We start from the raw sequence: 26,728 nt of genomic DNA, 5'->3' as shown, positions 1-26,728 counted from the left end.
TGATGCGAGTCCCCTTTTGTCAAGCAAGCAACAAAACACACGCAGTCCTATGTACAGGACAGGATGCAAGGGGTCCTAGATATGACGTGTGCGGGCGACTGTAAAAGAGTTGAAGACTCCCACATTGGCTGATGCATTAACCATATCCGCGACCATGCACGTCTTCCACAGTCCACGATCCGTAATCCATAATCCGTAATCCATACGCCGCCTGAAATGCTTGAACAAGTCGTTCTCCGGTGATTGACTGCATTATCATCTGATCCCATCTCAACTCATCTCTGCGCCTCATCCCCACAGAATTCTAATATTTGTCTGTATAAACACCAACAGGGCGTGTGACAAAACGATTGCTTCTTCTCCTAGCCTCATCGGGGGTGGCAGAGCCAGGCCCGCTCTCACTTCCATCCCTAGCTGCACTTTCAGTACCAAAGCCTCTTGATCCGGCGCGAAATTTGGCTTCCAACATTGCGAGCGCCACGTCGCCTGCTTCGCGAGCCAACTCTGCCTCTTTCAAGAGGCCATTTCTGGTAAGTTCTCTCTCTTCCTCTGGGAGGACAAAGCGATGGATTGTACGGTGATCCATCACACGCTCCTCCTCGTCACCACCCCCCTCGACCCACGTACCTTTACCACAGCGGCCCTTGCGTCGATATGCACTATATTCAACTGAACCATTATCACGTTTCTTGCCTTGACTTTTTCGTTCGAGGAGCTTTCGTGGATCGGGGTCCGTCTTTGGCCATGGAAAACCGTAAAGCATACTGTGACGTTCACAACGAGGACACTCCTTTCGAGTTTGATAACCGTTGGGCTGGATGAAAAATCCATAGCATTTAGTGTTGTGGCACTGAACCCAACGGTCGTGAGGCTGTGCCAGGAGCTTTCGTGTCAATATGTAATCACCCGCAATGCGAATGGTGCCAGTAACTGGATGAACGGTTAGTTTGGCTCTAGTAACAGACGTGCTAGCTTGTTCTATCGAAGGTAGTACATGAGGTTCTGAGGCTCGGACCGACACATCTGGGTTATGAACATCCTTCGTGATGGTAGTAGTGGTGAGTGTGGAGATCACATGGGGAACAAATGGTTGAACAGTTGGTTCTGCTATTTCTCCAGCAGCATCTGGAGATTCATCCGATCCCACGAGATCGGAAGGGACCTCGCTCAATGGGGTGGAATCTTGACGAGTCGCAGAGACGACGATAGTGTCCTCAGTGTCCTCGTCAGCCTCCACCTTCGTAACCTCGGTCGTTTCGATTTTGATCGTCACAGGAGGATCGATGGTGCTAACCTCCACAGGTAAGTGGGTTGTTGCAGCAGTTTCGACGGCAGAGCCATGGCTGGAAGGAGAGGTTGGCGCGGGAGAAAGTGGTGCTCGAGACGACACCTTGCCCAACAGTCTGGCAGTCATTTTGCTTTCCCGATCTCCGCTCTTTGATTTGACACTACTCTCTGAGCCCTGCTCGGTGGATTGAGATGGAGGAACGATATCAGAAATTGTGGCAGGAGCAGTTGCAGCCTTGGTCACTTGGACATCGCGCTCGATTGATTGGGGCGGGCTACGCGGCGGGGAGAGCACAGGTCCTTGTTCGGGGATCGAAATTGGTACTGCTCCTGTTGGCTCTGAGACTTCGCTAGTGGAACTGTCTTCTGGGCGCTCAGACTCAGGGGCAGTGGGTGGTGTCCAAGACTGTTGTAATTTTGAAGGTGACTGTGTGGTCTTGACGACTTTGGCAGGCGGGGTGGAGGAAGAGGTAAATGAGGAAAAATCTGACTCGAATTTTCGTTTAAGACCACGGGATGGGACACTGGCCATCCTAGAAGGAGCAGGAGTTGAATCCTGGCTTCTGCTATCGAGTAAAGCTGCCTTAGAGGTCCAGCCGTTTCGTTCTAGGATTTCGCAGGTGTGGCACAGGCAATCGATATTGTTGGGTCCAAAGTAATCGTCACCATAGGAAACAGTGATCTCGTCGCCAACTTCGATATTCTTCATAGCCACAACCTCCATACCGTCAGGACCTGTTGTAACCAAACGACCATTTGCATCGCAATCATGATTTGCAAAGCGAGCGGGACCCAGGAAAATGGAAGAGTTTTTCTTGCGACTGGAAACGACAATACTGAAATTGCGATTGGTCATATCGAGATCAGCTGACTCTTCGGTGGTTAGAGGAACAAGAGTACCAATCAGGTACTTGACCTTGTCACCTTGCTTAATACGTCGTCGAGCAGTAACAGCGGCCTCGTAGGTGTTGATAGTATAGCGATTCGTTGTGGAGACTTCCCAGGCACAGTCGGTGCTGTACATGCTAATATACTTCCGAATATGAGACTGGAAATGCTCTTGTTCGGTTTTGGAACGTAGACTCTTCTTGTACCTCTTAAGCCCAGGAAGAGCGAGAAGAGCCTTTTCAGCCCCGGCAAGGTCCTTCTCGACAATGACCTTTTTGAGCAGGATTTGTGGAACCTCGTCTTCTTTGATACCTCGGATTGGAATGTGTTTTGTCCGATTCTTACGTATGCGCGACTTGTAGAAGGCCTAGGAGAAGGTTAGCAAAACTGGAGCCGTCATGACGAGTACGGAAATGGTGGACTGACATTGTCTACGAGAGCATCTGAACAGACATCATCGTGTGCAGCCAGTTCAGCCAGGGAAAGTCTGTTGGTTCTCTCAGGCTCTCGGTCTTTCCTTTTGCGACTCATGGTGAAGAAGCGAGCGGACTCGATAGATTCAAGCGCGTAGACTAGCGAGAGAGGGTAGCAGCAAGGCAATGGTCAGGGTTGTTTGAGCCCTGGTGTCGTGGGTTGGTGGTCGTGGGCCAACAATGAATGAATGGAAGGGGCTGAGGAGATTATGTAGTAGGTAGCAGGCAGTATGCAGTGGACAATGCGAGGCAGTGGGATCAGGCCAGCCTGAGGGTGACAATGGTCTGGAGGAAGTGAATGTAATGCGACATGGCGGTCGCGTATGTCAAGCGATACAATGCAATACCGAGCACTCTGATGCCGCTGAATAATTTAGCGAGTGTAGGAGGAATAAGGAGGGTGTTGGTTCAGCTCTAGATTTAGCGATTATGTAGGTCGACTGGGAGGAGTGCGGATGAATAAAATGGTTCGTGAAGGGAAGGGGAGGGGGGAAGAGTAGACGAGCAACGAGTTACTCAGTCCCAGTCCCAGTGCCGTACGGTACGGAGAACGTGCATTGCAGGGAAAGGCGGGCTGAAAGACAGAGTAGCTAGTAGTAGTTGTGCACTGTGGTAGTATGTAGTTGTGGCTAGTTCTGCTCCGTCTGGTAGGAAGGACGCGCTGAGGCCAGCCACCCAAGAAACAACAGGCGAGGCCAATGCACAACATGCTGGCTGCATGCCCAAAACGCCTGAGGCTCCCGCCCACCGCGACCGCAACCGCACCCGGCTCCAACTCTTTAGGGGTTAGAGGCAGCCCCTAGAAGCCCGAAGGGGCACAAATCAATCAATCAGCCACAGGCAAAGGTCAGGGTTTCACGCTCGACACGGTCCACCATCCACCACCATCCACCACCATCCACCATCCACGGCTCCCTTCGAGCATCGCCAAATCACAATCCCTGTCCACGCTGGGCCATCAGAAATCCACTTTTGGATTTCGAGTTCGAACTTCGAAGTTTCCTTGCTTGGCTAATCATCCGTTCCACGGATTCAACCTCTATCAACCACCACAATCCAAAGGTGTCGGCTCTGCAACCACATTATGCTGCCACGATGATACAACTCAAGGTATGGATACTATGAGCATCCGATGGAGAATGTTTTGGTGGGCATATGACTGATTGCGTCCCTTGCAGACGATGCTGAACTGCATCGACAACTCGGGTGCGGCTATTGTGGAATGTGTCGCAGTCATGAAAAAGAAGACACAGCCTGCCAAAATCGGTACCATGCGCTCCCTCCAGCGTTATCAAGAAGACTCTTCATCTGACTATCTCTTCTAGGCGACCGGATAATCGTGGTGGTGCAGAAACAGAGGAGCTTTGGTCCTGACAATCCGGGAGGAACAAGCTTGGGCATTTCCAACAAGGTCCGAAGAGGCGATATCCGACATGCGGTGGTAGTCAGGGCGAGAAAAGAAGAGCAGAGAAAAGACGGCACACTGATCAAGTTTGGTGACAACGCATGTGTGCTCATTCAAAAGAACGGCGATCCCATCGGAACGAGATTATCGAGTATTGTCGGTGCCGAACTACGAGATAAGAAGTGGTCCAAGATACTGTCATTGGCACCCATGCACATTTGAATCTGCTGATGAGCTGAGCTGATCTCATTGCTATCAACATCTGTAAAACTAGAAGAAATCAAGAACACCACCAGAGCTCCACAACTGAGAATTCTCCTCCGGGGTATCGATGTCCGCTCGTGGACCGACTCATGGGACTCATATCTCGTCCTCCGAGCCCTGTACGCCTTGCAATGCTGAAACTCCAAAATGACGATGATATGCCCCAACACCGACGCTCAAACAACAGTGTAGACATGATTGCAGGCCGTGCACACGTAGTAAAGTTTCTGGCGACGCCTGAGTCAGAGAATCCCAGTAGGAGGAATGAACCATCACTCACCATTCCGGTTTCAGCAGCCCGCTGCTGTGACTGGAAATAAACAGCATCTCTCTCGTTGCATCGTGGGCAAGTCTTCTGAGTTCGGGGCAACTGTATGAGGGAGATGCGGTCAGCCAGAGTTTTGGTCAAGTAGAGCTGCAACCGAGCCAGAAAGCAAGACCACGATTTCACTCTTCACCACACTGGCTGCATCGCAACTGGTCGCCGCAGAGGGTACATGAAGGGGGCATTGCTAAGAAATCCGAACCCACAGTTGGATCATTGGCAACGTCAGTGGTCACTCCGGCGGTCTCTTGTACGTTAGCACCTAGATGCTGGCGGAATGTACAGGCTGAATCATGGGTCGTGGTGGCATGACAGGCTTTGCAAATGTAGAGCAGTGTCGAGGTAGCTCTATCTTCTTTTGGGTAAAGGAGGTTGGAACATTCCTGGCAGAAGCGATAGCTGACTTCGCTTCTCTTGCTTTCGCCTTCACTGGGCGAGGGAGATTGAGGTGCCGACATGGCTGAGGAGGAACTGTTGGAGCCGTTGTGTTTTGAAGATGGGAGGATGAGGGATTACCTGTCAGATGGAGGGAGTGTTGATCATCCGTATAAATATCATTGATGTTGTATCCGAGACAATTGGGTGGTCGGGTGGTTGCGTCGTCGATGTGGTAGAGATTGATGATAGTGTGCGCTATCTTGTGGTTGATATATGAAGGAAAACTGGAATTTGAGAGGGCGCAGGTACTGCTGTCCTCGACCAGTAGTGGCAGGCATAGTGAGGGGAATGCGACTCAGGCAGAAATGGCTGCTCTCCGGATTATTGTTTTCCCCCGCACCGCTAATGGCAGAAGGCCATTGCTAGAAGGCCCTGCCGCTCTCACTCACCCAACTTTAGGCACTCGCTGCCACTCCTACAGGGGACCCTCTAGGGACCTTCGGGAAGTCTACTAGTTACTACTGCAGGTGTCCAGGCACCGCCCCTCTACCCACGCTTATCCCCCCGACCCAACAGGTATTTGTTGGTCACTTGATTGTGGCCACATGTCATCGTCCTTGACTTAAGGTCACTGACTCAACTAATAGTATTCAAGAGGTACACACCCCTCAAGGCACCCAAGGTATGGCATACGAGGGACAGATACGTGTTACGCCTTGTTTTCTTTATTATTATTAGTATTAGTCACCGACTCACCATCTCCTCTTGACCACTGGGTGCTACTGCCACCCATTGCCACCACCACCAACCACCCCCGTGACTGCCTATCTTCTCTTCCACCTGCTCCTGTGCGGTACAAGTCAGATCCGCTCCTCCACCACGATCTTACCCCGCCGACTGCGCTATTTCAGTGTCCACTGTCAACAGCCTGCACATCAACTCCAAATACGTTCCTCCCAATACTCCTGCTGCCACCCAGCGATTTTGCCAAATATTGCGTCTCCTCTTCCAAAACAACTTCAAGCATAGCCCTCACTGACTCTCATCATGGTACACACCTCTATACAATAGTTCCCCATTTTCAATTGGTACAACACTGACCAAACATAGTCGGAGACAGGCCTTCCCCAAAACTGGGAAGTCCGCCATTCCAATTCAAAGAACCTGCCTTACTACTTCAACCAAAAGACCCACGAGTCAAGATGGGAACCCCCGGAGGAAGCTGACACCGACAAGTTGAAGGTCTACATGGCCCAACATCACAGTTCGACCACCACGCGCATTGACGGCCCCGCTTCTGAGGGCAAAATCAGGGCAGCTCATCTTCTGGTGAAGCACAGAGATAGTCGCAGACCTTCAAGCTGGAGAGAGACCAACATCACCCGCTCCAAGGAAGATGCCATCTCATTACTCAAAGGTTATGAGGAGCAAATCCGCCAGGGCTCCACCACCTTGGGAGATCTCGCAGTCTCAGAATCCGACGATAGCAGTGCCCGTCGGAGAGGCGACCTGGGCTTCTTTGGCAAAGGTCAAATGCAGAAGGAGTTTGAAGATGCAGCCTTCGCTCTTCAACCTGGTGAGATGAGCACGATTGTGGAGACCGCATCTGGCGTGCATCTCATTCAGAGGTAGGTCGTCGGTTTTGATTATGACCTCGCCGCATTCTTCATGGCTGATCTTCACTGGCAGAATTCAGTAAGTATCGAGGAGACTCGTGGGTCACGCTATCTTTATTGTTGTCAGCTGTATTTCTGGGTGGATTCGGCCGGGATGAACTTCCGGACAACGAAACTTCTGGAGTATCGGGTCCTACTGTCCTCTTCCACGGCTCCCGTTGCCACCGGTGCGCTTAGTCTCTGCCCTGATTCAAAGCACACATGGAAATACCATTGGTACGGTTGCAACTCAAATAAGAAAATGGTTCAGTGAATAGAAAGGCGTCATACTATCATTTCTGAAATGCCCATATCGGCAAATTTCATTCACTCCCGCAATTCTGCTATGGGCTCTTCCCGAGGCGATTGCAAGGTGCAGATGGTGAGATAGCAAGTCACAATCAACCTGTGATCACTCCCGAGTCTTGAGCCATACGTCACGTCACGAAGACCGCTTCCTCCGCCCGGTCCAATACAGGTCTTTAGAAGAGACAAAGCCTCCCGCAACAAAACAGGTAATCCTACTTTGACCCCTGTCTCAAATGCCCCGTACCAATCACGTATGTACCACTTCTCTCTCTCCTTGGCCTGTTGCCCCGACCTCTTGCGATGTCACGAGTATATAATACAGCAGCTCTTCCACACTTATCCAATATTTACCACCGAGTCTCCTCACATCAACACTACCAGAATTACGATTTCCCCTGGCTAGCCTTTGCTGCATACGATCCCCATAGTACTTCTTGCACCTCTCATCTTCACCAAATCAACGCCATGAAGGGTTACAGCCCACCAGATGCTCTATTTCTTGAGCCCCCACATTTGCACGATCCTACAGACGTTTCACATGTTGCCGCACTCCCAGACTCAATGCTCTCACAGCTCCCCGAGTCCGTACAAGATGCACTTTGGACCCTACAAGAGTCAACCTCCATAGTCTATGCTTCCTACGAGAGGCTACAGGAGCTTCTTGACCAAAGATTCGATCGGCTTGTTCCTCTCCCAATGGGAGCTGGCACCTCTTCAAGAGGTTGTATGTCTGCCCAATGAACAGGTGTTCATGCAACTCAAGGGGCTAACGTGTGACAGATTCCGAGGGAGCGTTTTTCAATTATGCCAACCACTTCTCTGCTGAACGACGTTACTTGCTCGAAGATGCCCTACCTGACTGGAAACACAAAGCTTCCCGAGCGGGGCTGAGCCGATTCAACGAATTGATATTGACATTTCGAGGCAAGACCATGACAGTCGCTGAGTGGTTCACTCAGCTCCACGCCGCTGTTACACTTTGGTGTCACGAAGCTAGACATGTCGAGCTACCGGACTTTGACTCGACGATTCTAGAATACGAGTCTCAGTCGTCAACGCCGTCATCTGAACACTCAGAATCGGATCTGGAGGATTTGATGGGTGGACATCCGGTTAGAACCGGCCGGAAGCCGGTCATCGTCACTGAGGGATTCAGTTTCGAGGTTTCCAAGGCATTGGAAGCGCTCTAGACCGTGAAGACCGAGGCACTATTTTTATGCGCAAAGGTGGCCTGACGTATCGTAAGCCGAGACGTGGCACTCATGTTTCCATCCCTCGGGGTTTTTTTTATTTCAAGCCAGCGGGTTCTGTGTAACAATCCCGAAGAGAATTAATAAGAAATGGATTTTAAAAAGCCCTTGGGAAAGACGGTGGGCCAGAAAACCATGCTGTGCAACAATGACTATTCTATGATGAAGCACCCAATAGATTCCAATTACTTGTGGGGACTGTGAGGGCCGAGCATTGGCTTTGCAATTGGGAGGAGTTAGGAGTCTGGAAAGTCTAGAACACCGTTTCCCTTGGTCCTGTGGGCCACTCCTTTTGATCATCGATCATCAAGGAAGCCAGCCCGCTGTCGATCCCCGCTTGCGGGGTGAGTACTTGGGAGGCATGCGATCCAGAAGCAACGCGCGCCCGCCGGGCTTTCTACGATATCGGCGCCAGAAGAGTCAAGCATGTAGTTCTCCCGTCGTGTTCTCGCTTCATTGTCTCGACGCCTATGCGGAAACCCTGTCTGGAGATCCGCGCGTCACACGTGCCTGCATGTCTGGTGTTTCCAAGGTCGCATTGTAGCTTGACTTCTTTACGATTGGGCATTTCCTGACTTGTCGGGAAGATTCGCAGTTCTTGGAGCATTCCCAGAGACCTGGTTGCAGGTTCGCCGGTCGCAATACACCTCGTATTCAGGTGGGAATTATCCTTGATAGCCCCTCGTTGTACAGAGTACTCCATAGAGAGTACGAGACTCGATTTTCGCCTTCTCACAACCGTCGAAGGAAATTAAGTTGGTGCACGGCCGCTAGCAGCTTCCCCACCGGGACTGCCCGTCGAAGCGCGGTTGTTTTGACCTTCTCTGGTCAATTCGCGCTTTCCTTGGTTGTTATTGTCATCAATCACACGTACATAGTGCCAGTGGTAGTCCACCAATGTCTCAGCACGCAGGCCGCGAAAGAATGATGGTCATGGTGCGCATCAGCACCATCAAACCCCAAGGGGGTGTGTGCATGGGCCCGTGCACTTTTGCAACCACATCCCGATTCGTACCGGAGGGTGCATGGCTTGACAGCCGTCAATTCCTCCAATGCAAACAGGATCTCAGGCGCTCAAGCCCAATCTTCGCTACCCACTTCCCAAAGGTAGCGTCCCTGGGTGGATCCTAGAGAACAAACAACCTCGTCTGCTCAAGTCAGGCTCCTAAGCCATCTCGCTGGGTAGAATCGTGCCTTCCACCTTCCAATTGCCTTGCAGCTCGAAGTCCAGCGCGGAATCTTCCAAGTTTCCATATCCATTCAGCTCAGAGACTCACATGATAACTACATGTGATGTTTCATTTAGGGTTCCATAGCCACTGGGCTGGAAGCTCAGAGACGGGAAGTCGTCAGGCACAAGTCGACATGTTCAGACAGGAGTCTTGCTTTGACTTGGTAAATATCTAGGCAACGAATCCTTTCCCTATGCGATGAATTCCACGAATGAAGTTCCCTGTATTTTATTGCTTCGCTAAATTCACTTCCAGACTCTACATGCGCACTGTTCAGAACTGGTCATTGGGATTCCGTTGTGCTGATTGATTCTGATGATGTGACGGTTCGAGACTCATCGATACATCGCTATCAGGTTGCCATTTCTCTCTTATTACAATATTCGCGCATCGACTAATATACGGGTCTCCACCCATCCGCATGTCCGTTGGGCACCGGTCCAAGGAGTCCACTGACAGGATATTAATGATAGTGTATACACATTTCCACGTGGCTGTCTCTCCTCGGCATTCCCCAATTAGCTTGCTAATGCATGGTCTCAGATACTCGGCCAAAAATAAAACATCTGCTCTTGCAGCAAAAGCTTGGACTCCTGGATTCGGATGGTCAGGCAGCCGCGGGGTAGTCATCACATTGTCTCCGGGAATTCCGATCCCAACGCAAAAGGTGCACCTTCCGGAACTATGTGATATCGAAGAGTCATATAACCTGGGCAAAGATCTGATTTTGGAGACATTCGGTCGTTGTTGGCCCTCGTGGCCACTAAGAAGGATTGCAACATGTTGAATTACTGACTATCCAGGGTCTAGTTTCCCCAGCCTTAAATGGACCAAGGGCAATGGTCGAAAACCCAGAGGCCTGAAGTCATGAGTGTGGTGCGTGTTCCAAGGACAAATCGAGCTCCTGTGATTCTCTTCTGGCGACCGTGAACCGCTTCCAGATGGGTGCAGATCCTCTGACCTCTTGGATTGCCGTTGACAATCCTTTAGTTTATCCAGTATGTCCCTGATACGTCTGCCTCGCAATAGCCTATTTTTGCACGTAGAGTTTAGACTCTTCTTGACCCGATTTAGGGAAGCCGAAATGCATCGCACGACATACGAATGCCTCCTCATATTCGCAGCATGAAGTTCCATCCGATCTTATGATGCTGACATGGAGTGTTGGCAAACACCAGTTCGTGCAATGTTCACGCACCCTTTTGCCCGGAAGCCTTCTAATTCGTTAGGTCCCACCCAGTTATGATGCGGCTGTGGCACCAAAAGATGGCCCCGGTCGAAAGATTGGTGTTACAAGGAGCCCCGCTTTCAATTCTCAGCTTACAGTACAATCTTGTGGCCGAGGAGCTCACTGAGGAAGTTGACCAATGGCATGGCATGATTCGTGGCATGCAGGTACAGAGCAGACATTTTCCACCTCTGCAAACCCGTCGCATGATGCTCACCCGCCCTTTGGCGGGCCTCTCGGAGTGCAGCGGTTGAATTAGGAGAGCTCGGCTATCACCTGATTGAAGCTCTAAGTATATGCAAGGTGGTCCAAAGCTGTATCGGCCACGAACTTGCCGACAGCTTTGCGTCTGGCCGAGTTGGGTCTCCCGTCAGCGAGGGTTCTATTTCCTTCCTTATCGCAAGCAATAGAAAGGTACTCGAACCCATCTCTGTGACCTGGATATGCAGGTACTTCGTCCATACGAGCAAAGAAACCAGATCCACGCACGAGATGACATTACCTTAAAGTGTCCGGACCGGTGAAACAAGTTTTCCCTCTGATCTTCACCGGGCCGGGCCACCATGAAGAATAATTCAGGAGCATCCAAGAAATTTCTTTCTTGTATCATATGTTTATACCTTGCGGCTCTGAAAGTTCCATGCTCTGGTTCCGTATTCGCCATGAAATCGCTGTGCCCAGCTCCCGCAAGATAAATAACAACCAAAGCTCTCTCCCTAACCTTCGGCACTAGTAGGTGAACAGGTACGGCGTGCCCCTGAGCACCACAACAGCCCACCCATGTCAGTTTAGAGGAACTTCTACGCCAAACAATTCGGAATGCCCAAAGTGGTACTGCAAAGCCTGCATGTCTAGTTTCTCATCGTCTGGTTGTCTTATCATGCTCCTCTGAATCCGCTACGCTTCCGTGTGCCTGGAGCCACAAGAAGTTGTTGAAGAACAAATTGATATCCTGCTTGTAGTCCTGGGGCCCCCTCATTGTGAAACCATATTGAGATTAGTACGACGCGTGGTTAACGGCACCAAGGTGACGTTGCATGCAAGGCTGGAGGGTGGAGCGAGCCGGCGTCACGACACGCGGTTTCCTCGTGGAGAGTTTCAGGAGGCTGCTTCTACCACTTAAAACTACCAGTCTCGCTCCTCTGGAGTGAATTGGTGGGCGTCAGGTTAGTATTGCTCAAACAACAAGATTGTACCCGAAGGGGAGATGGCAAATCCCCAACAATACGCAAAGTTCCTCGGCGAAATACCGCTGCCTGTTATCTCAATACTGACCCTAATATGTTCTTGTCGCCCACAGAAGAGCCACTATCTAATGCAAGATCGTATACCCTAGCCAGTCTTGAAAAGAATATTCTTAGGGAAATACAGGGTGCTAGGCACCAGGCATACACGAGATGCCAAAATAAAATTTACGCTTTGACTACTGTAGGATTGGGTTTCATTGGGGGCCTAAGGAATGTAAACCATATCGAAATTTTGGGTCCATTCAAATATCGCTGCTCCCACAGAGATCTTGGTATATGGATGTTCCGGCAGAACTACTGCAGGTTGTCCACCATCGATTTTCAATTGAACTACTTCACTGCACCTTACTGTCTGCTAGCCCGAAATGGTTGCTACGAGTCTTCGAGTGCGCTGTGGAACAACCCGAGTAAGATCAGGGTGCAGGACATGCAAGTATGTAACGCCGAGCAGAAGTGCCAATCAATAATACCCCTACCAGGTCTCGACATCTAAAGTGCGATGAGGGTCGCCCGGCTTGCCAACGATGTGTCTCGGGTCGGCGAAAATGCGATTATATTGCCAACGATGGCAAAGCTAGATCAATCGCTTCTCACCTGAGGATTGTAAGGTATATTGCACCGCTATCCCACACTCCCAGCTCTCAGCCAGCTGTAGCTCTACGAGAGGCCCGTGCCCTCGAGTTCTTTCAGCTAAGGACTGCGCCGGAGCTAGGGGCGCTCTCTCAGGCAAGGCTTGGTCAAGGTATACGCTACAAGCCAGTCACGAAAAGGCTGTCCTCCATGCGGTCGTTGCACTTAGCTCACTGCACGAACACTACAAAAAGGCCGACGATTCGCCTAGGTTAGGTCTCGAGTTTTCAATGCAGCAATATGGCAAAGCTATTCAGGAGGTTGTGAAGCTTGACTCCACTAAATCAGCTACAGCGATTGATGCGGCACTAATAACTTGCTTACTCTTCGCAATGTTCGAGAGTTTACAGGGCCATTATATGTCCGCATTAACGCATATTAACTCCGGAATCAAAATGATTAACGAGCATCAGGTTGGCAGTAAGGGCGTCGGAAGGCTTTCTGATGCTTGTGTACTTTCGGTCTATCTTTTCAGCTGTTTGGAAACTCAAATGCTAGAACTCGGGGATTTAAGGGACCAGTATTCATCTCCTGAGGCCTCTCTAGACGTGCCTATTATTTTTCCAGCTATCTTTTCATCCGTTGAGGAAGCTATGACAAGTCTCGAAAATTTCCGTTGCGTGCATATGCGCTTATCGAATTATTGCCAGGAATTGGCCCCGTCAGCTGATAATACTCAAGAAAATATCAAACAAAGACGTCGAGAAGTGATAGAGGCTCTTGAAACCTGGTCAAGGGCGTTCGAGTCGATGTTACATAGATATCCTCGAACTCAGAAAATCACTATACACGCCAACACTCCGGAGGTTCTCCTACTACAGATACATAAAGCTGTTTCTAAGATCGTGCTACATCTTACTTCGACCTCATTTGAGAATGCGTTAGATCCACATGGTCCCGAGTTTCGAGAAATCACAAATGATGCCGCCAGATTCATCATCCAGGGTATACCGAATATACAACTGGAGCCTCGCGAAGAGAGCCCGATGCCACCAACGTCGGCTTATTCTCAAAAGCCTGGCTTAACATCTACTCACTCGTCGCCATCAGCGAAATCGTATTCAAAGGAAGACTTAATAGAGCCTGGGCTTTTCGTGCGATTAAGCCTACCTTCTCCATTGGCTTAAGCATTATGCCGCCGCCGAGACCCTTAAAATTCGGCACCAAGCTCTCCATTACTGAAAATCTGCAATCGGAAGGAAGGCCTTTGGTGTCCACAATTGACTGCTCGTGTAACGGAGACGATCATCAAGGTTGAGGAAAGGGAAGCTTTTAGATATATCAAAGGGCCTGGCCAAGTCCCCGAACATGTTCGTTTCCAAGTCATTGCGGCAAAGTTTGCTCCCGAAAAGCAAGCCATCATTACCTATCACGTAATTCACGGGCTAGTGGGTCAGACCACCACCACCCATGGACTCGTCATTATCGTCATTTACTCCACCACTATGAGTTCCATTTAATTACAACAAGAAGGGACGATTCAGTTAGCCATTAAGGCTATATAAGAGGGCGTCTTTGAGAGTATTCGGCACGCCGGGCGCGCGTACGATGTGCCACACTCGACCTTGACGTGTCGACTCTAGGGAATTACTCCCCGGCGCGGTACGGCTGCAGCAACGCGTAAACTTACTCAACAAGAAGAAGATATCTTAGTACAATGGATACTAGATATGGACTCCCGGGGATATGCGCCTAGGGTGGGCGATGTCCACCGGAACGCGAATACCGAACGCGTGCGTGGTAGCTTAGCAACACCACTCACGGTCGGCGTTAACTGGGCAATATAACTTATCCAGCGACGCGCAGATATACGTTCTAATTACTTTAGGAAGAAGGACTATCAAAGAGCTCGCTGTGAAGATCCGAAAATCATTTAGAAGTGGTTTAATTTAGTACGAAATGTGGTCGTGAAATACGGTATAGTGGATCACGATATATAGCACTTCGATGAGACAGGCTTCTAAATGGGAGTAACCTCTATAGCGAGAGCAGTAATTAGAACTAAGAGAAGAGGTAAGCCCGTCGTTAATCAGCCTAGAAACCGTATCTAGATAATAGTTATTAAGATAAGTACTACGGACGGCCGGGTATTAGATCCATTAATTATCTTCGCTGGTAAGGGTCCACTAGGGGTAGTAGTTCCACGAGGTTCAAGACGATACGTACTCTAGCTGGAAGATTACCATCAGTGAGACTGATTAGACGAACGACGAGATAGGCTTATAGTAGCTCCAAGAGATATTTAAGCCGGCTACTAGTCGCTCAAGGCGAGGTAGATATCGACTACTTATTCTCGATAGTCACTATAGTCATAATACACCTGAGTTCGACGAATATTGTACGAAGCACGATATTGTTACGCTATTTATACCGCCGCACGCTTCTCACTTACTCCAGCCGCTTGATGTGGCGTGCTTCTCGCCGCTTAAGCGAGCCTACGGAAGACGAGTTAAAGAGCTTATACGGCTAAATCAATACTACGTGGACAAGAGTGACTTTCTCCGCCTATACAGTACATTACAGCTCGCTTAGAGGCGATTATTCGACCCGAGCGTCGTTCTTGATCAGTTAACGCTAGTACCACGTACTACGACACCTCCCCCTTTCCTTCCATCGAGCCAGGAGCTAGAGCAGGGCTGGAATCCGGAGACACCGCGGACAGTTATCTAGGTTTAGAAGCACGTCCGTACGCTAAAGAAATTACTTAAGAGGAAGACTATTTTGACGCCTAGTCCGACAAATCTAGCCGCTGCATAAATTACTAAGGCTACTAAGCACGCTATCTATACGTATCAACTCGCGTAGGAGTGTATAGCTGAGCTGGAAGCGTTTGTTGAAGTAAAGAAGAGGAAGTAGACTACCGACAGGAAGTATATTAAGAAGGGTAAGCTACTTAGCGCGAGCGACGTCTGTCTAGAGCAGGGAGAAGAGGTTGACGAGGAGGACGAGGATACCATTATTATTCGCGTCGCAGGCGCTCAGAGGCATTATGGACGCCGTGGTATGGCAGGACACAACTCTAGAACTTGTCAAGCACCAAACGAAACTATGTAATATTGATTTAGACGCAGATCGCCTAGTTGTGGCGAGTTTAGCAAGCACGAAGAGTATTTATGGTGGTGGTCTGACCCACTAGCCCGTGTGACCCACTAGCCCGTGAATTACGTTACTTAGAAAATCATAGTTGCAGGGAAATTTCCTGTCGAATTTGGTGGTCCTTGCCGCCGCTTTGGGAAGCTTTTACTCCATCCAGGCTAAGACTGTTAACCTGGCTTGTATGGTCTTCCACCACCCCCCACCAGAATTTCCTTCCGCACAGGGTCCCAAAATTGCTCACTCCACAACCAGTGAAGGAAACATCAAGTCCCTTGCAAGAATGGGTGCCTTCGGCTATACAGCCCGAAGCATGGCACCTTGCAAACGCATAGGGATGGTCCCTCCAGGTTCCCATCCGGCAAAAGAGACACAAGTATCTTTGAACCTACTCCTGACAAGTCTTCAATCCTGTCGTCGACGAGGTGATGCGCGAATAAATTTCGCAATATTATGAAACTTGCTAAATGTGCCTCATGTTCTTCAAAGGGCCTGTTAGTGAGCAATACTTGCTTGGGAATGAATTGATAACCCCTCCGCCTGTTTCAGCTGCGCAGCAAAAGGATCCTTTTGTTTCCCATTATATTAAGACTTTGGCGGCTAGGTTGGAGATATTGTTAAAGTAGCGCCTGCACCGTTACTTGTTACCTTCATTGGACCGAAATCTTCTTACTAGAGAACTAATCACTGTTGTACGGTTTGTAGCGTTGTCAGCCAAAAAAATCCCCTGAGTTTAGGCCCGATTTCTGAACCCTCCGACAAGCTCTATAATACCATCTCTAGTGTAGTATTCTGAGAAGGATTTAAGCCCAAGAAAAGCATACTTAAGGTGAAGAGAAGGAGTTGCAAAATGGTCGCAAATACCAAGGGTCGGCATCGTTGATAGTGAGGTCTATATATCAAACTTTAGGTGACTGCACGGTTCTGCCAGCGCTCGCCGAATCTTAACATCTTCCTTTGCCTTTTAGTAGTCTGCGACTATCCAGTTTGATATAGTATTGACAGCCAAAATTGACTTTTCTATAAACTATCATTGTTCTAGAACGAGCACCCGTCATTTGACTAGAGTCATTAGATTATCGGAAACGGCCCTTTCGTAATCCCAGTTCTCGGGGAAGTCCACTAGATTGCCCATCGCTGCCTCATCCTGATTGTTTCCATCATGCTGAACGGCCACGGCTAGAACGCGCCTCGTCGTTCATCCCTACAGCGAGGGTAGTAAAGTTAATAGTAAAGCTTTGAGTGTCAGTTGTGACCCGACGCCGAAGTATACAGGGATTGTACAGGCTGCGACAGGTGACAACGCATTTGGGGGTGGGACTGTCTGTAGTGTTGTGGGGTTACCTGACGACTTGCTAAGGCTGTGGAGGCGGTGGAGGGTGGCAGATGTGTGATTCTAGAGGTCGAGCTCGCAGTGGATTTGAAGAGACATGCTGCAGCGAGGGTGCATTCGGCAGTGGCATCGAGTGGATAGAATCATCAGCATGGTAGTATCACCTCCTTCCGATATAGATGGAGAATCCTTAGTTTTCGATTGTGCACTTCCCAGGAACCACCGACCAAGTCTCCGGCCTGAAAACCAACCCACCACTCCTTCTCATCGCCTCGGGGTCCATATATACTTGAAGTCCTGGCTCATCCTTCGCAAGATCATAGACTCTGAAAACGACATAAATCGAATTGGGGGATCCTTCGAGAGTCTGTTGCTCTCTCATTAACTTATATTGAGCCTTACTCATATAGAATGGCGTGTCGCAGTGTTGCGTCGTCGATTTAACCTCGATGTAGTACTTCGGGCACCGTCCTTGCCAACGGTCGGGGTCCAGATATCCCGCGTTGACCAGCAGTTCTGTGAGCACGCTGTAAGAGTCGTAGTAGATAATATCCGCCGTCTCGCGGCCACTCCAGTCTGGCAGTTGATCGTATTGCGGATGTACTCTGACGTATTCGCGGATCGTGCTCTGCCAGCTCTCTCTGGAGAATGCGGGTAACTGGGGGTCTAGATGGGAGAGGAGTTCGAAGACCTAGATTGAGAATAAAGTATCAGCTCAGTTTCATGGTGGGTGGTAGGCAGGATGAATGCGGATTCTGATGAGAGCTTACAAAAAGTTCCCCGGCGGCACCGATCTTCTTGTCGCGCTCTCGCCGGGTTGCAGACCGGAATGGGTAGCCATCGGAAGAAAGATTGGCTGTGGAAATGTCCGTAACAGGCAAGGCTCGAAGCAATTCTGTCATGTTCAATGACCCTTGGCTTGGGATCGTCATTCTCCTGGCCCTATTGATCATTTTATCAAGCAAAGCGACGTATTGCGAATTTTCGCTCACGTCCATATCGTCGACTTCAAGACTTGGGGTTAAGTGAGAAAGATTCGGTACGGCGGGGGCAGCATTGGACGTTTGACTGTCAATTTCTCCTGTAGAGGGTGTTGTTTGATCATAGAGAGACGGTCTACTCCATGAACGGCCATGGGCGATAAGCGGGCGCGTTATAGATCGTGGTGTCAATATTCTGCGCTCGCTTTGGGGTGTTGTGGGTGTGTTTATATGGTGGTCGAGAGTACTAGAAGTATCCAGCCCCGCAGGGTCTTCCATTGTGACTTCCACTTCTTCTCGACCCTCTTCTTCTATAGCAACACTTCTGTTAGATGGCTCATCACCTCCTTGTACGTTTCCGCCTAGATCACCTATGGTTTCCGGAATGGTGACGTCCATGATTCCAGCTTCTTCTAGGATCAAATTGACAGAAGCAGGTTTAGCATTCAAAATTTTAGTGACTGCTAGAACAGCTTCTAACTCGATCTTCTCGCATATTTGGGTGTCAGGGGTGGTCATCATACATTCAAGAAGTCGCCGTGGGAATTTGGATTGGTAGCAGAATTCCTGCTTTGTCATATCTCTTGGAACATAGACTTCTAGTTCTCCATCGTACTCACGAATATGAAGCTCACTTCTATTTATTTCAATCGGCAGGTTGCGACCGCATTGTGACAGGGTTAGTAGCGATGAAATCCCGTCTGTTTCGTAGACCCGAGCTCTTCGGAGAACACTGTATAGAGAAAAGTCGGCTTCTGACACTCGAGGACTGTTGAAATGGGTGGCTATCCTGCAACACAAGATTAGAATTTCGCTACCAGAGAAGATTTGGGTTGATTTAACCGATATAGTCCAACTGATTTCCGACTAATGTCACGATCACGATTTCCGATGAGTGTAGGGTCACCGCCAGTGTGCTGAGATATTTCTTTGACCTGGCATGACAGGAAGCGGCTCTCGAGACCGGTCCACCTGAGGAATGGTCTGAGGAGCCGGACCTCCTCCAAGGTGAAATCGAGTAGCCACGCTTTGGCAAAAAGTTCCCCAAGACGTTGACGGTCGATGATTCCAAACTCTGTCTCTGCCGTATGCAATGTCACCTGACCATTCGGGTCTTTGACTGGGAAAACACGGCTTCGCAGGATCCTGTCTGGCGAAGAGGTAGGAGTCTGAGAGGATAAGAAGGAGTTCAGTACCCACATAGTATCCTTGATCTCTTGTTGAGGCTTTCGTAGAGCACCTTTCTCAACCAGGTCATCCAATACCATATCCAAGCTTAGCTCGGGGACTCCGAGCAAAGTGACAAAAAACGCTTCCAAGCCTTCATAGTGATCATTAAGGGCGGTCCTGTCTCTGATTGAGGTTGCACTTGCCCACAAACACTCTGATACCTTGAGCCAACAGTGTCTTCCATTTGTATTCACATATATCATGGGGGTTTCTTCGAAGGCTTCCCTGGGTCGAGGTTAGTATGTCCTAGGTATTTTGTACTCTAGGTTTCGACATATTCTTACTTCAGCGCTTCAATGTCGGACCTCCCACTGCTACTCAGTGATCCCTCAAGCAGGACATAGAGGTTGCTCATTCGATCGAAGTCTGTGCAAGAGATCGCCTTGAGGTGTTTAATCTCCTCGACAAGGTGTTTCCACGTGCAGTCGGGGATTCCCAGTGTTACTCTAAAAAAGCTTTGCAGAAGAACCGATGCCTCTTCAGACGCTGCCAAGAAGGTCTCACAAAGTGCTTTGATGGAGTATTTAGATAGCAGATTTTTCGGGCCATCCCAAACGCACTGGCTAGGACGAATCCATATGGGTCCAGGCGCCTCTGACGGCAGTAGCAGGACGCCACATCTCGTTTCAAACAATTCTCTTGAGGATTTTAGCAGTTGCAACTCAATGTTTTGTTGGAGATATCAATACCTGACCATTCCCTGTTCGGTGCTTCGGTTATCGGACTCAATAAGTTTGGAGTGAATACGTTGGTAGAGATTGAATACTCTCGCAAGGCTACCAGAACTCACGACAGATTGATTTTCTCTCAGGATACTGTGGTGGATCTCGAGATAGAAATCCAGATCGTCATGCCTACGAACACCGAAGGACGAATGCAAGAATTCCCAAGGATCAGAACTCGCGTCATCCTTTGGCGGAAACAACAATTTCAAGAACGGGAAAAATTCCCCGTCTGCCATGAACCTTGCTTGTAGACATTCAAGCGTTGGAGTGGGCAAGTATGTCTCGGACAGAGCGATCATGCGATCACCTCTGCAAAGGACCTCCATTTTCCGGAGTTCATTGGCAGTTGTATTTTTCTCAGCGATCTTTTTGACTTCTGCCTGCGAGTAATGATGAAGTACGGCCATAAATATTTCCGGACGATGGCGTTGAATATAGCAGGTGATATCTGACAAGGAGGCATTGTCCTGCCCTGCGTTACGGATCAGCCTAGGCGACAGGCGAATGAACACATAACGGTTTAGGAATGTCCGCCAGCTGAGTGGATGCCCCACTGGTGCCTCTGGAACATTCTCAAAATAGTCTTGATGGAGGAATGGAACCGTAAGGCCAGGTGCTCCGTCGCCTCCATTCAGACCCTGCTCCTCCCTTTTCAGGAGTTCCCTTGCGCCATATGGCTTATTGTCAGACGCATAAGTGTCGGTTTCGAATGGAAATACAGACCTCCCGTCCTGGGTGAAAACATGGATTCTGTAAAAGATCGGTAATACAGCATCCAATTGCCGTTGAGTGAGATAGAGATATTCTAAATGACTCCGAGATGTTCGAAGATTGACGACGTTCACGTTCGCAACTTCCCTGTATTTTTGATGTATCATGTCTCGGACAAGGCTCGTTGGTGCTTCTACAACACCGAGGTGATCAAATAAAGCCTTTCTGTCTTCGTTTCTTGCGGCAACGGGATCAATCAAACTCAGCGCGAGATCTTTCGGGATATCCACGCCTTCGGTGGCTGCATAATAAGCCGGACCATTGTTTGCAGAGACCCATACACCGCTTTGCAGTGGAAGAAGAGGAAGTCTTCGCACTCTCTCCTGAGTTGTCACCGTCCAATTCATCACAAAGGGCATTGCAAGGAGTTTAGCCGTACGCGAGTGCCAATCTTGATCATCTGTAGATTTCAATCTCGAGGCCCGGGAATTTAGGTCTTTATCGACTCGATCTAAGACTTTACCCATGTGAAGATATTCAAGACCATAAGACTTCAAAATCTCAAGGTCATCGAAAAGATAGTCGCACGATAAGTAACCGGGTGGTTCGATGTCATCGAAGAGAGGGTTGCCTTCTCTGTCCATAGCTTCGAAGGAGAGTCTACTAAGCGACTTTATTGTTTTCAATGTGCCTTCGCTCCGAGGACGCAGGATCGGGGTGAACTCCAAAAGATTTTTGATTTTATCCACGAGAGCCTTCCAAAAGGGTGCAAAGTGAATAGATTCAGGGCTAGGAAGGTACCTCATCCATTGGTTTCGTAGGGTGTGGTGCTCACAAAGCTGCAATACAGCTTCGATGAATGCATTTGCAATTCCATCTAGAAGGCCTTGGTTCCTGGGACAATTAACGACGTCTTGTCGGCTTATCTCGGTGACAAAATCGCCTTGGATTAGAAACTAAATCATAGTCAGATCTCTCTGATATATGTAGGAAAGCGTGAAACTTACAGAGAACCCAACCTGCCGAAGGGGTAGAAATGCAAAGACGCTCTGAGCCTCAATTAGCGGGGTTGATTCGTGCGTCAGAGGAAAAGCGAGTATGAGCTGCGAAGTTGAATCTGCTTGCCTTGCCTCTTCTTGGTCGGAATACTCCCTGTTCTCGTTTTTGGCTAGACCAGTGGCAATATGCTTCGTAACATGATAGTATTGTGAGCATTCTTCGGTCTCACCGTTCTGCATCATTGTCTCTTTTAGCTCTGCTCGATGGTTCTCTTGCCATTTGACACTGTGCATGGTTTTTGTGGCCACATCGCCGTAATTATCATAAAAGGTAATGTCAATCTTCCTGATATTTTGGAGAAAGAGAAGAAAGGCATTCTGGAGCTCGTGAAACTGCGAAGATATCTGGCGCTGAGTTTCTTCAAAAGAAGGATCGCTAGAATTGTGTAAAAACAATGTGATCCTAGTCAGTGCACTAGGAAGCTCTTCTTCGGGTTCTTGCCATATGGGCGAAATCATCCCCATTCCAGAGTCGCCCTTTCGATGCTGGAAGTAGAAAGAGTAATGTCCTGATTGAATCAGTACTTTCCAGGCAACCGCAAAGACCGACTTGAACCCGATGCCTTTCTCTCCAATGTAACCTTGGGTGCCTTTCTTTGTGCTTTGATTAACGTTGCATATCGCCCTCAAATGCTCGGGTTGGAAACCATCCTCATTACACTCAACCACGATATGCCCAGGGTGCACATGGAACGATATGAAAGGGGTATCAGCGGTTTTGGTGAATTGGTTGTCGTCCGCATTCTGGAGCATTTCGAAGACAAAGCGAGAGTTGCTTGTGTAAATGTCTTTGGCCAGCCTAATCGACTCCGGTTAGTGTCCGTTGTGAAATCGTCTGAACTGCGTACTCCATACGTGATCACTGCTGAACCGATTATACCATCTTTCGTGCTCAATGCTTTGGAGATTGTGTCACGAACCGCAGGGTCATTAATCTGGTGCAGGACATCTTCACCGACGTGACCGTGCTCTTCTGCAATCCCCTTCACGAGCTCTCGAGCCTGGCGTCGAGCCAACATTTCTTGAAAAGATATCTAGAAGACTAAACCCTGGAATCGATAAGACTTGGTGATAGCCAAGGTGGCATAACCAAGAAAATCAGTCAGCAGAAATGCTTCGGCATAATCTCTATTTACATAAAGTACTCAAAAGTCCATATCACATGCCATTCGATAGTTCGAGCGTAAAAACTTGGCCTTGCATTTGCAATGGCGGTTTTAGTCCTACATTAGCGTCGTGGTTTCAGAACCATGCCAGGGAGTGCCTTCAAACCGGTGATTGCTTCTGGCGAGCGCAGGCCCACGATACTTCTTTCTTCCATCTTGTCAATGAGGGGATGTAATAGCTTTTCAAAGTTTAGGATTGCAGCGTTGGTCTATTATCATGGCAACAGAAATCTTAATCCCAATTGACCATTTGTACTCCCTATGTTATATGGCCTTGACATTATTTTCACCAAGCTGATAGCCCTGGTCAAAAGCCCCTGCATAATTAATCAACCTATCCGTACAGTAGGTGGCTTGATATGATATGGAACTAGGGCTCCAACCACAAGAAAACCGTAGCAGCTTGAACCGGGGCGGTCGACAGCACCCTTGTTAAAAATGGCGTCTTACAGTACTGTACGGCCCCAGTTGGTGGTCTACTCGTAAGAGATTCCTTGCACGGAGTACGGAGTACTCTGTACATACAACTGTCCACAGTGCGTCCAGGCTGCTGGGCGCTTCGATCGAGGCTAGATTGGCCTACGGTCGAAGAGCAGAGATGTGCACTACGGGCACCAAGTCAGAATGACTGCCAGTTCGTCTTACCAACTACACGTTACGTGTTGTTCGTATCTCCGGCAACCACCTTCTCTTCCACACTCATCGCGTCCGTGGGTGCTCCCCACTGGCCATCACCAACTCCTCCACCCCAATATTACCATTGTAAATCGAGCTCATTTCCTCAACGGATTTGCCCTCATAGAAATGAGTCCGCGCAACTAATATATGATGGGAACCTATATCACCGTTGAAGACGTTGCACCTCTTCGCAACTGACTGCACTTTGCATCTATGGCTTATCTGAATGTATGCATCGTCGATAAGATCTTCCTCAAAGGTTGTACCGTCACTCGCGGCTTTTCTTGGTTTCTCGGTGGCTTCTGTTTCAGGAGAGGTTGAACGACCAGCACTTCGGGTCTGAGTATGACTTGAAAGCTGTAGCGCAGCTGACCTTTCTACGCTGAGATCTCTAGTGCCCAAAGATGCCGGAATAAGGGGATCCTCAATGCGCAAACTGTGTGTGGAGTTGTGATCGTCATGTACTGTACTTTTGTTAGGCATGCTTCTTGAATTGATCACTAGCAAAAGGACGACATACTTGAATTGTGTCTCTGACAGAGTCCTAGGTTCGATGACCGTGCCGACCCGACATGGTAGTAAGGATGGAGGAATCCAATGACCAGTGTTAACGAAATCAGATGCTTCTTTGGCCGCTAAGAATATGCACGGCATTTTGTAGGCTGCCCAGCTCACTGCACGAGATCCTCGTGACCAGGGAAGGTAAATAGGGAGCCGAGATCTAGTCGCTTGACCTCAAGTCCACTGCAATTGTAGTCTCAATGATATCCCATAATAGTCGATCCTGGCTTTGCGTGGTAAAACCCTAAGCATGTTGCAGCTACTAATTAGGTCTAAGCCGTACGCACTTCGAAACTAAAAGAATGCAAAAGTACAGGTTAGCCTGGTCATTTAGCTTTGGCAAGGTCTCGATTGACATGGGTAAGCCGGTACGAGGAAGCAATTCTGTTTAGACTCCCGGAATGGACATTCCCGAACATCCGTTCTGGCAGCACACGCACTAGATGCGCCAAGATCGTAAGCTACAATGACTTCCTTCTTTTAGGCAAGCCTAAAAGGAAGGGGGCTGGTTCCGTAAAGAGCCTAGAGCGAAGGTAGTGTTCATCAACAAAGATGTTATCAGTGTTGCAAGGCGGACGACGAGCTCCCACCTCCACGTGGTGTCCGCTGGGAACTCTCAGAGAAACAGTCGAGTTGTCTCTGAGTGCCAGGAGGAGCTCAACAACGCGGTGATCCTCTTATGAACGACGCGTCGACACATCGAAATCACCCTCCGAGCCTCACGAAACACCCAACATTACAGCCCCAGTCCGCAGGAAGAGGGTCCTGGCCTGAAGCTGGCAGTGGCCTCATTGTCATTGCAACGCCGAGGAATGGATTAGAATCTAAGTTCCATTTAGGCGCTTCGGGATCCTGTTCAGGCTCTACCTGTTCCAAGACTGGGCTCTTAGTGTTGGCAGTGACGGGCGATTAGGCGTGGCCTTTTCAGTCAAAGACGAAGACACTGACGACGCTAACGAGGGAGAACAAGATAGTTCAAGCGCTCAGGAGGACGGAGCGAAGGATACGGCAAACGAGAAACCCGAAGATGTTGAAGAGGCTGGAAACACGAGCAAGTTGACTGACGAATCGACCGACGAATCGACAGGAACCGCAGAGACAACCTCTAAATCATAAAGTTTACGAGCTTTGCGGTCGTTCTGGCCACTGTGGAGAATGTATTACGATCTGGAGTTCTGTGGCGTTGGAGAAAAACCAATGAATTGCGTTGGAAGGCTAAGACGAAATTCAAAAAGGGGCTTCGCTCGCATACATATCTTAAAGAGCACCAAGACAGAAAACCTACAAATGGCTGCGTGACAATAAAGATGTGTGCGCAGCAATTAGGCATAGTACAAATATTCTCGTACTTTCTTTCCCAATCCCTATATACATGTGTTTCTTTCCATGCTACTTACCTTATTGACTCCTTTACAACCGATGCTCTACCCTCAGCTCAACGTTTTGATGATTTCCCAAATCCACTGCGATGAAAGATACGGTCGCCCAGGCTCCCCCCCCTTGAAACGGCCACGATACTCTCGTGTTAGTAGGGCAAGTAAAGAATGCTGTGCTCACAAGATCAGATGCTATGGTCGCGAGCCTTGTGAACCCTGCCAAGGTTTTGAGAGAAGTCAGCCTGCAGCACACTCCTCTATCTCGCGTATCACTAGCCTAAATAGTTCCTCGACCCCTCGTACAGCGAGAGTTATACAGTACGCATTCTAACGATCTACCACGTCGAGTACAGCCGCACCGCACTTTACTTCGCTGGAGAAGAAGGGGAAGTATATATACTATGTACCTATGAAGAAGAAGTTATCGGTGAGTTCGCCTATAAATAGTTAGAGTTTCTTAAGTTAGGTATCTATAAATATGGAGCGTTTAAAACTCACAGAGTAGTCTAGTTGAGGTCGTAGTTTAGTAATAGGAATGAAATTATTCCAGCCCTCGTTAACAGTTTCAATGAGACGCCTCAAATACTTCGCCCCCCGAACTGCTAATAATTACGCGGAAGGGACAATAAGTCTTACGATGCCCTGAATGACCTTTACTTTATTTCTGTCCTATAGTGTCTCGCAGGTTTCCTCAAAAAAACATCCTAAAATAAGGAATACTCGGGAATGACCTACTCGGCTTTAAGCAAGGAGTTATACCTTTTCTTGCTTTCTATTCTAGGACCCTCTTCATCCCGGCTAACGTATTTACCTATAAAGCTCCCTTTAGGCTCGAGGAGCGACCTATAGCGTGGGTTTTGGTAAAGGGCGCTCTTCTCTTCCCTAGGCTTCTGGTCACTTAGTGTAGTTAAACTAGGTGCGCCAGACCCTGTATCCGACCGTTTTCAGCGAAGTGAGGTTGTGGATTTCTTTCTAGTAAATAAATGACTCATTTCGCCACTTTCGTCAAAGTATTCTCGCAGCCGGCGGCTTGTCTGGGTCTAATATACAATGGAATTGACATCGTGTTCGGGAAAGCTCACCGCTTTGCGAGTAAAAGTAGTCTGAACTGGATGTCCAAGACAAGGCCTCCGTGGTCGCTTTGGAGAGGGCAAGTTTAGTTGTCTGGTTTCTCGTTTCCGCTTGGGAGGCTTCGATGGTAAAACGGCTGGTGATATTGAGAAAAAGTTCCGGACCTGCGCGGGAA

The 26,728-nt window shown here is 49.0% G+C and overlaps 6 protein-coding genes across 6 annotated transcripts; 3 read left to right on the top strand and 3 right to left on the bottom strand.

The window, feature by feature from the left end:
• Nucleotides 1-304: 304 nt before the first annotated feature.
• Nucleotides 305-2,706, bottom strand: A1O9_01263 (uncharacterized protein; the record flags this gene model as incomplete). The annotated part of the gene is made up of 2 exons (XM_013410422.1): nt 305-2,542; nt 2,602-2,706. The coding sequence occupies 2 exons, from the start codon at nt 2,704-2,706 to the stop codon at nt 305-307; spliced, it is 2,343 nt and encodes a 780-aa protein (XP_013265876.1).
• A 1,123-nt stretch (nt 2,707-3,829) lies between these two features.
• On the top strand, nt 3,830-4,275 carry A1O9_01262 (uncharacterized protein; the record flags this gene model as incomplete). Its single annotated transcript, XM_013410421.1, has 2 exons — nt 3,830-3,914; nt 3,974-4,275. The coding sequence occupies 2 exons, from the start codon at nt 3,830-3,832 to the stop codon at nt 4,273-4,275; spliced, it is 387 nt and encodes a 128-aa protein (XP_013265875.1).
• A 489-nt stretch (nt 4,276-4,764) lies between these two features.
• A1O9_01261 (uncharacterized protein) lies at nt 4,765-5,100 on the bottom strand (the record flags this gene model as incomplete). The annotated part of the gene is made up of 1 exon (XM_013410420.1): nt 4,765-5,100. The coding sequence occupies one exon, from the start codon at nt 5,098-5,100 to the stop codon at nt 4,765-4,767; it is 336 nt and encodes a 111-aa protein (XP_013265874.1).
• A 967-nt stretch (nt 5,101-6,067) lies between these two features.
• On the top strand, nt 6,068-6,652 carry A1O9_01260 (peptidyl-prolyl cis-trans isomerase ssp-1; the record flags this gene model as incomplete). Its single annotated transcript, XM_013410419.1, has 2 exons — nt 6,068-6,070; nt 6,131-6,652. The coding sequence occupies 2 exons, from the start codon at nt 6,068-6,070 to the stop codon at nt 6,650-6,652; spliced, it is 525 nt and encodes a 174-aa protein (XP_013265873.1).
• A 797-nt stretch (nt 6,653-7,449) lies between these two features.
• On the top strand, nt 7,450-8,174 carry A1O9_01259 (uncharacterized protein; the record flags this gene model as incomplete). The annotated part of the gene is made up of 2 exons (XM_013410418.1): nt 7,450-7,708; nt 7,765-8,174. The coding sequence occupies 2 exons, from the start codon at nt 7,450-7,452 to the stop codon at nt 8,172-8,174; spliced, it is 669 nt and encodes a 222-aa protein (XP_013265872.1).
• A 9,013-nt stretch (nt 8,175-17,187) lies between these two features.
• Nucleotides 17,188-22,720, bottom strand: A1O9_01258 (uncharacterized protein; the record flags this gene model as incomplete). Its single annotated transcript, XM_013410417.1, has 7 exons — nt 17,188-17,688; nt 17,768-18,767; nt 18,821-19,432; nt 19,492-19,845; nt 19,897-21,599; nt 21,651-22,500; nt 22,557-22,720. The coding sequence occupies 7 exons, from the start codon at nt 22,718-22,720 to the stop codon at nt 17,188-17,190; spliced, it is 5,184 nt and encodes a 1,727-aa protein (XP_013265871.1).
• Nucleotides 22,721-26,728: the final 4,008 nt, after the last annotated feature.

Source organism: Exophiala aquamarina (genome assembly GCF_000709125.1).
Source record: "Exophiala aquamarina CBS 119918 chromosome Unknown aczIA-supercont1.1, whole genome shotgun sequence".
Classification (NCBI taxonomy): Eukaryota; Fungi; Ascomycota; class Eurotiomycetes; order Chaetothyriales; family Herpotrichiellaceae; genus Exophiala; species Exophiala aquamarina.
This window is presented reverse-complemented; position numbering and strand designations above follow the sequence as displayed.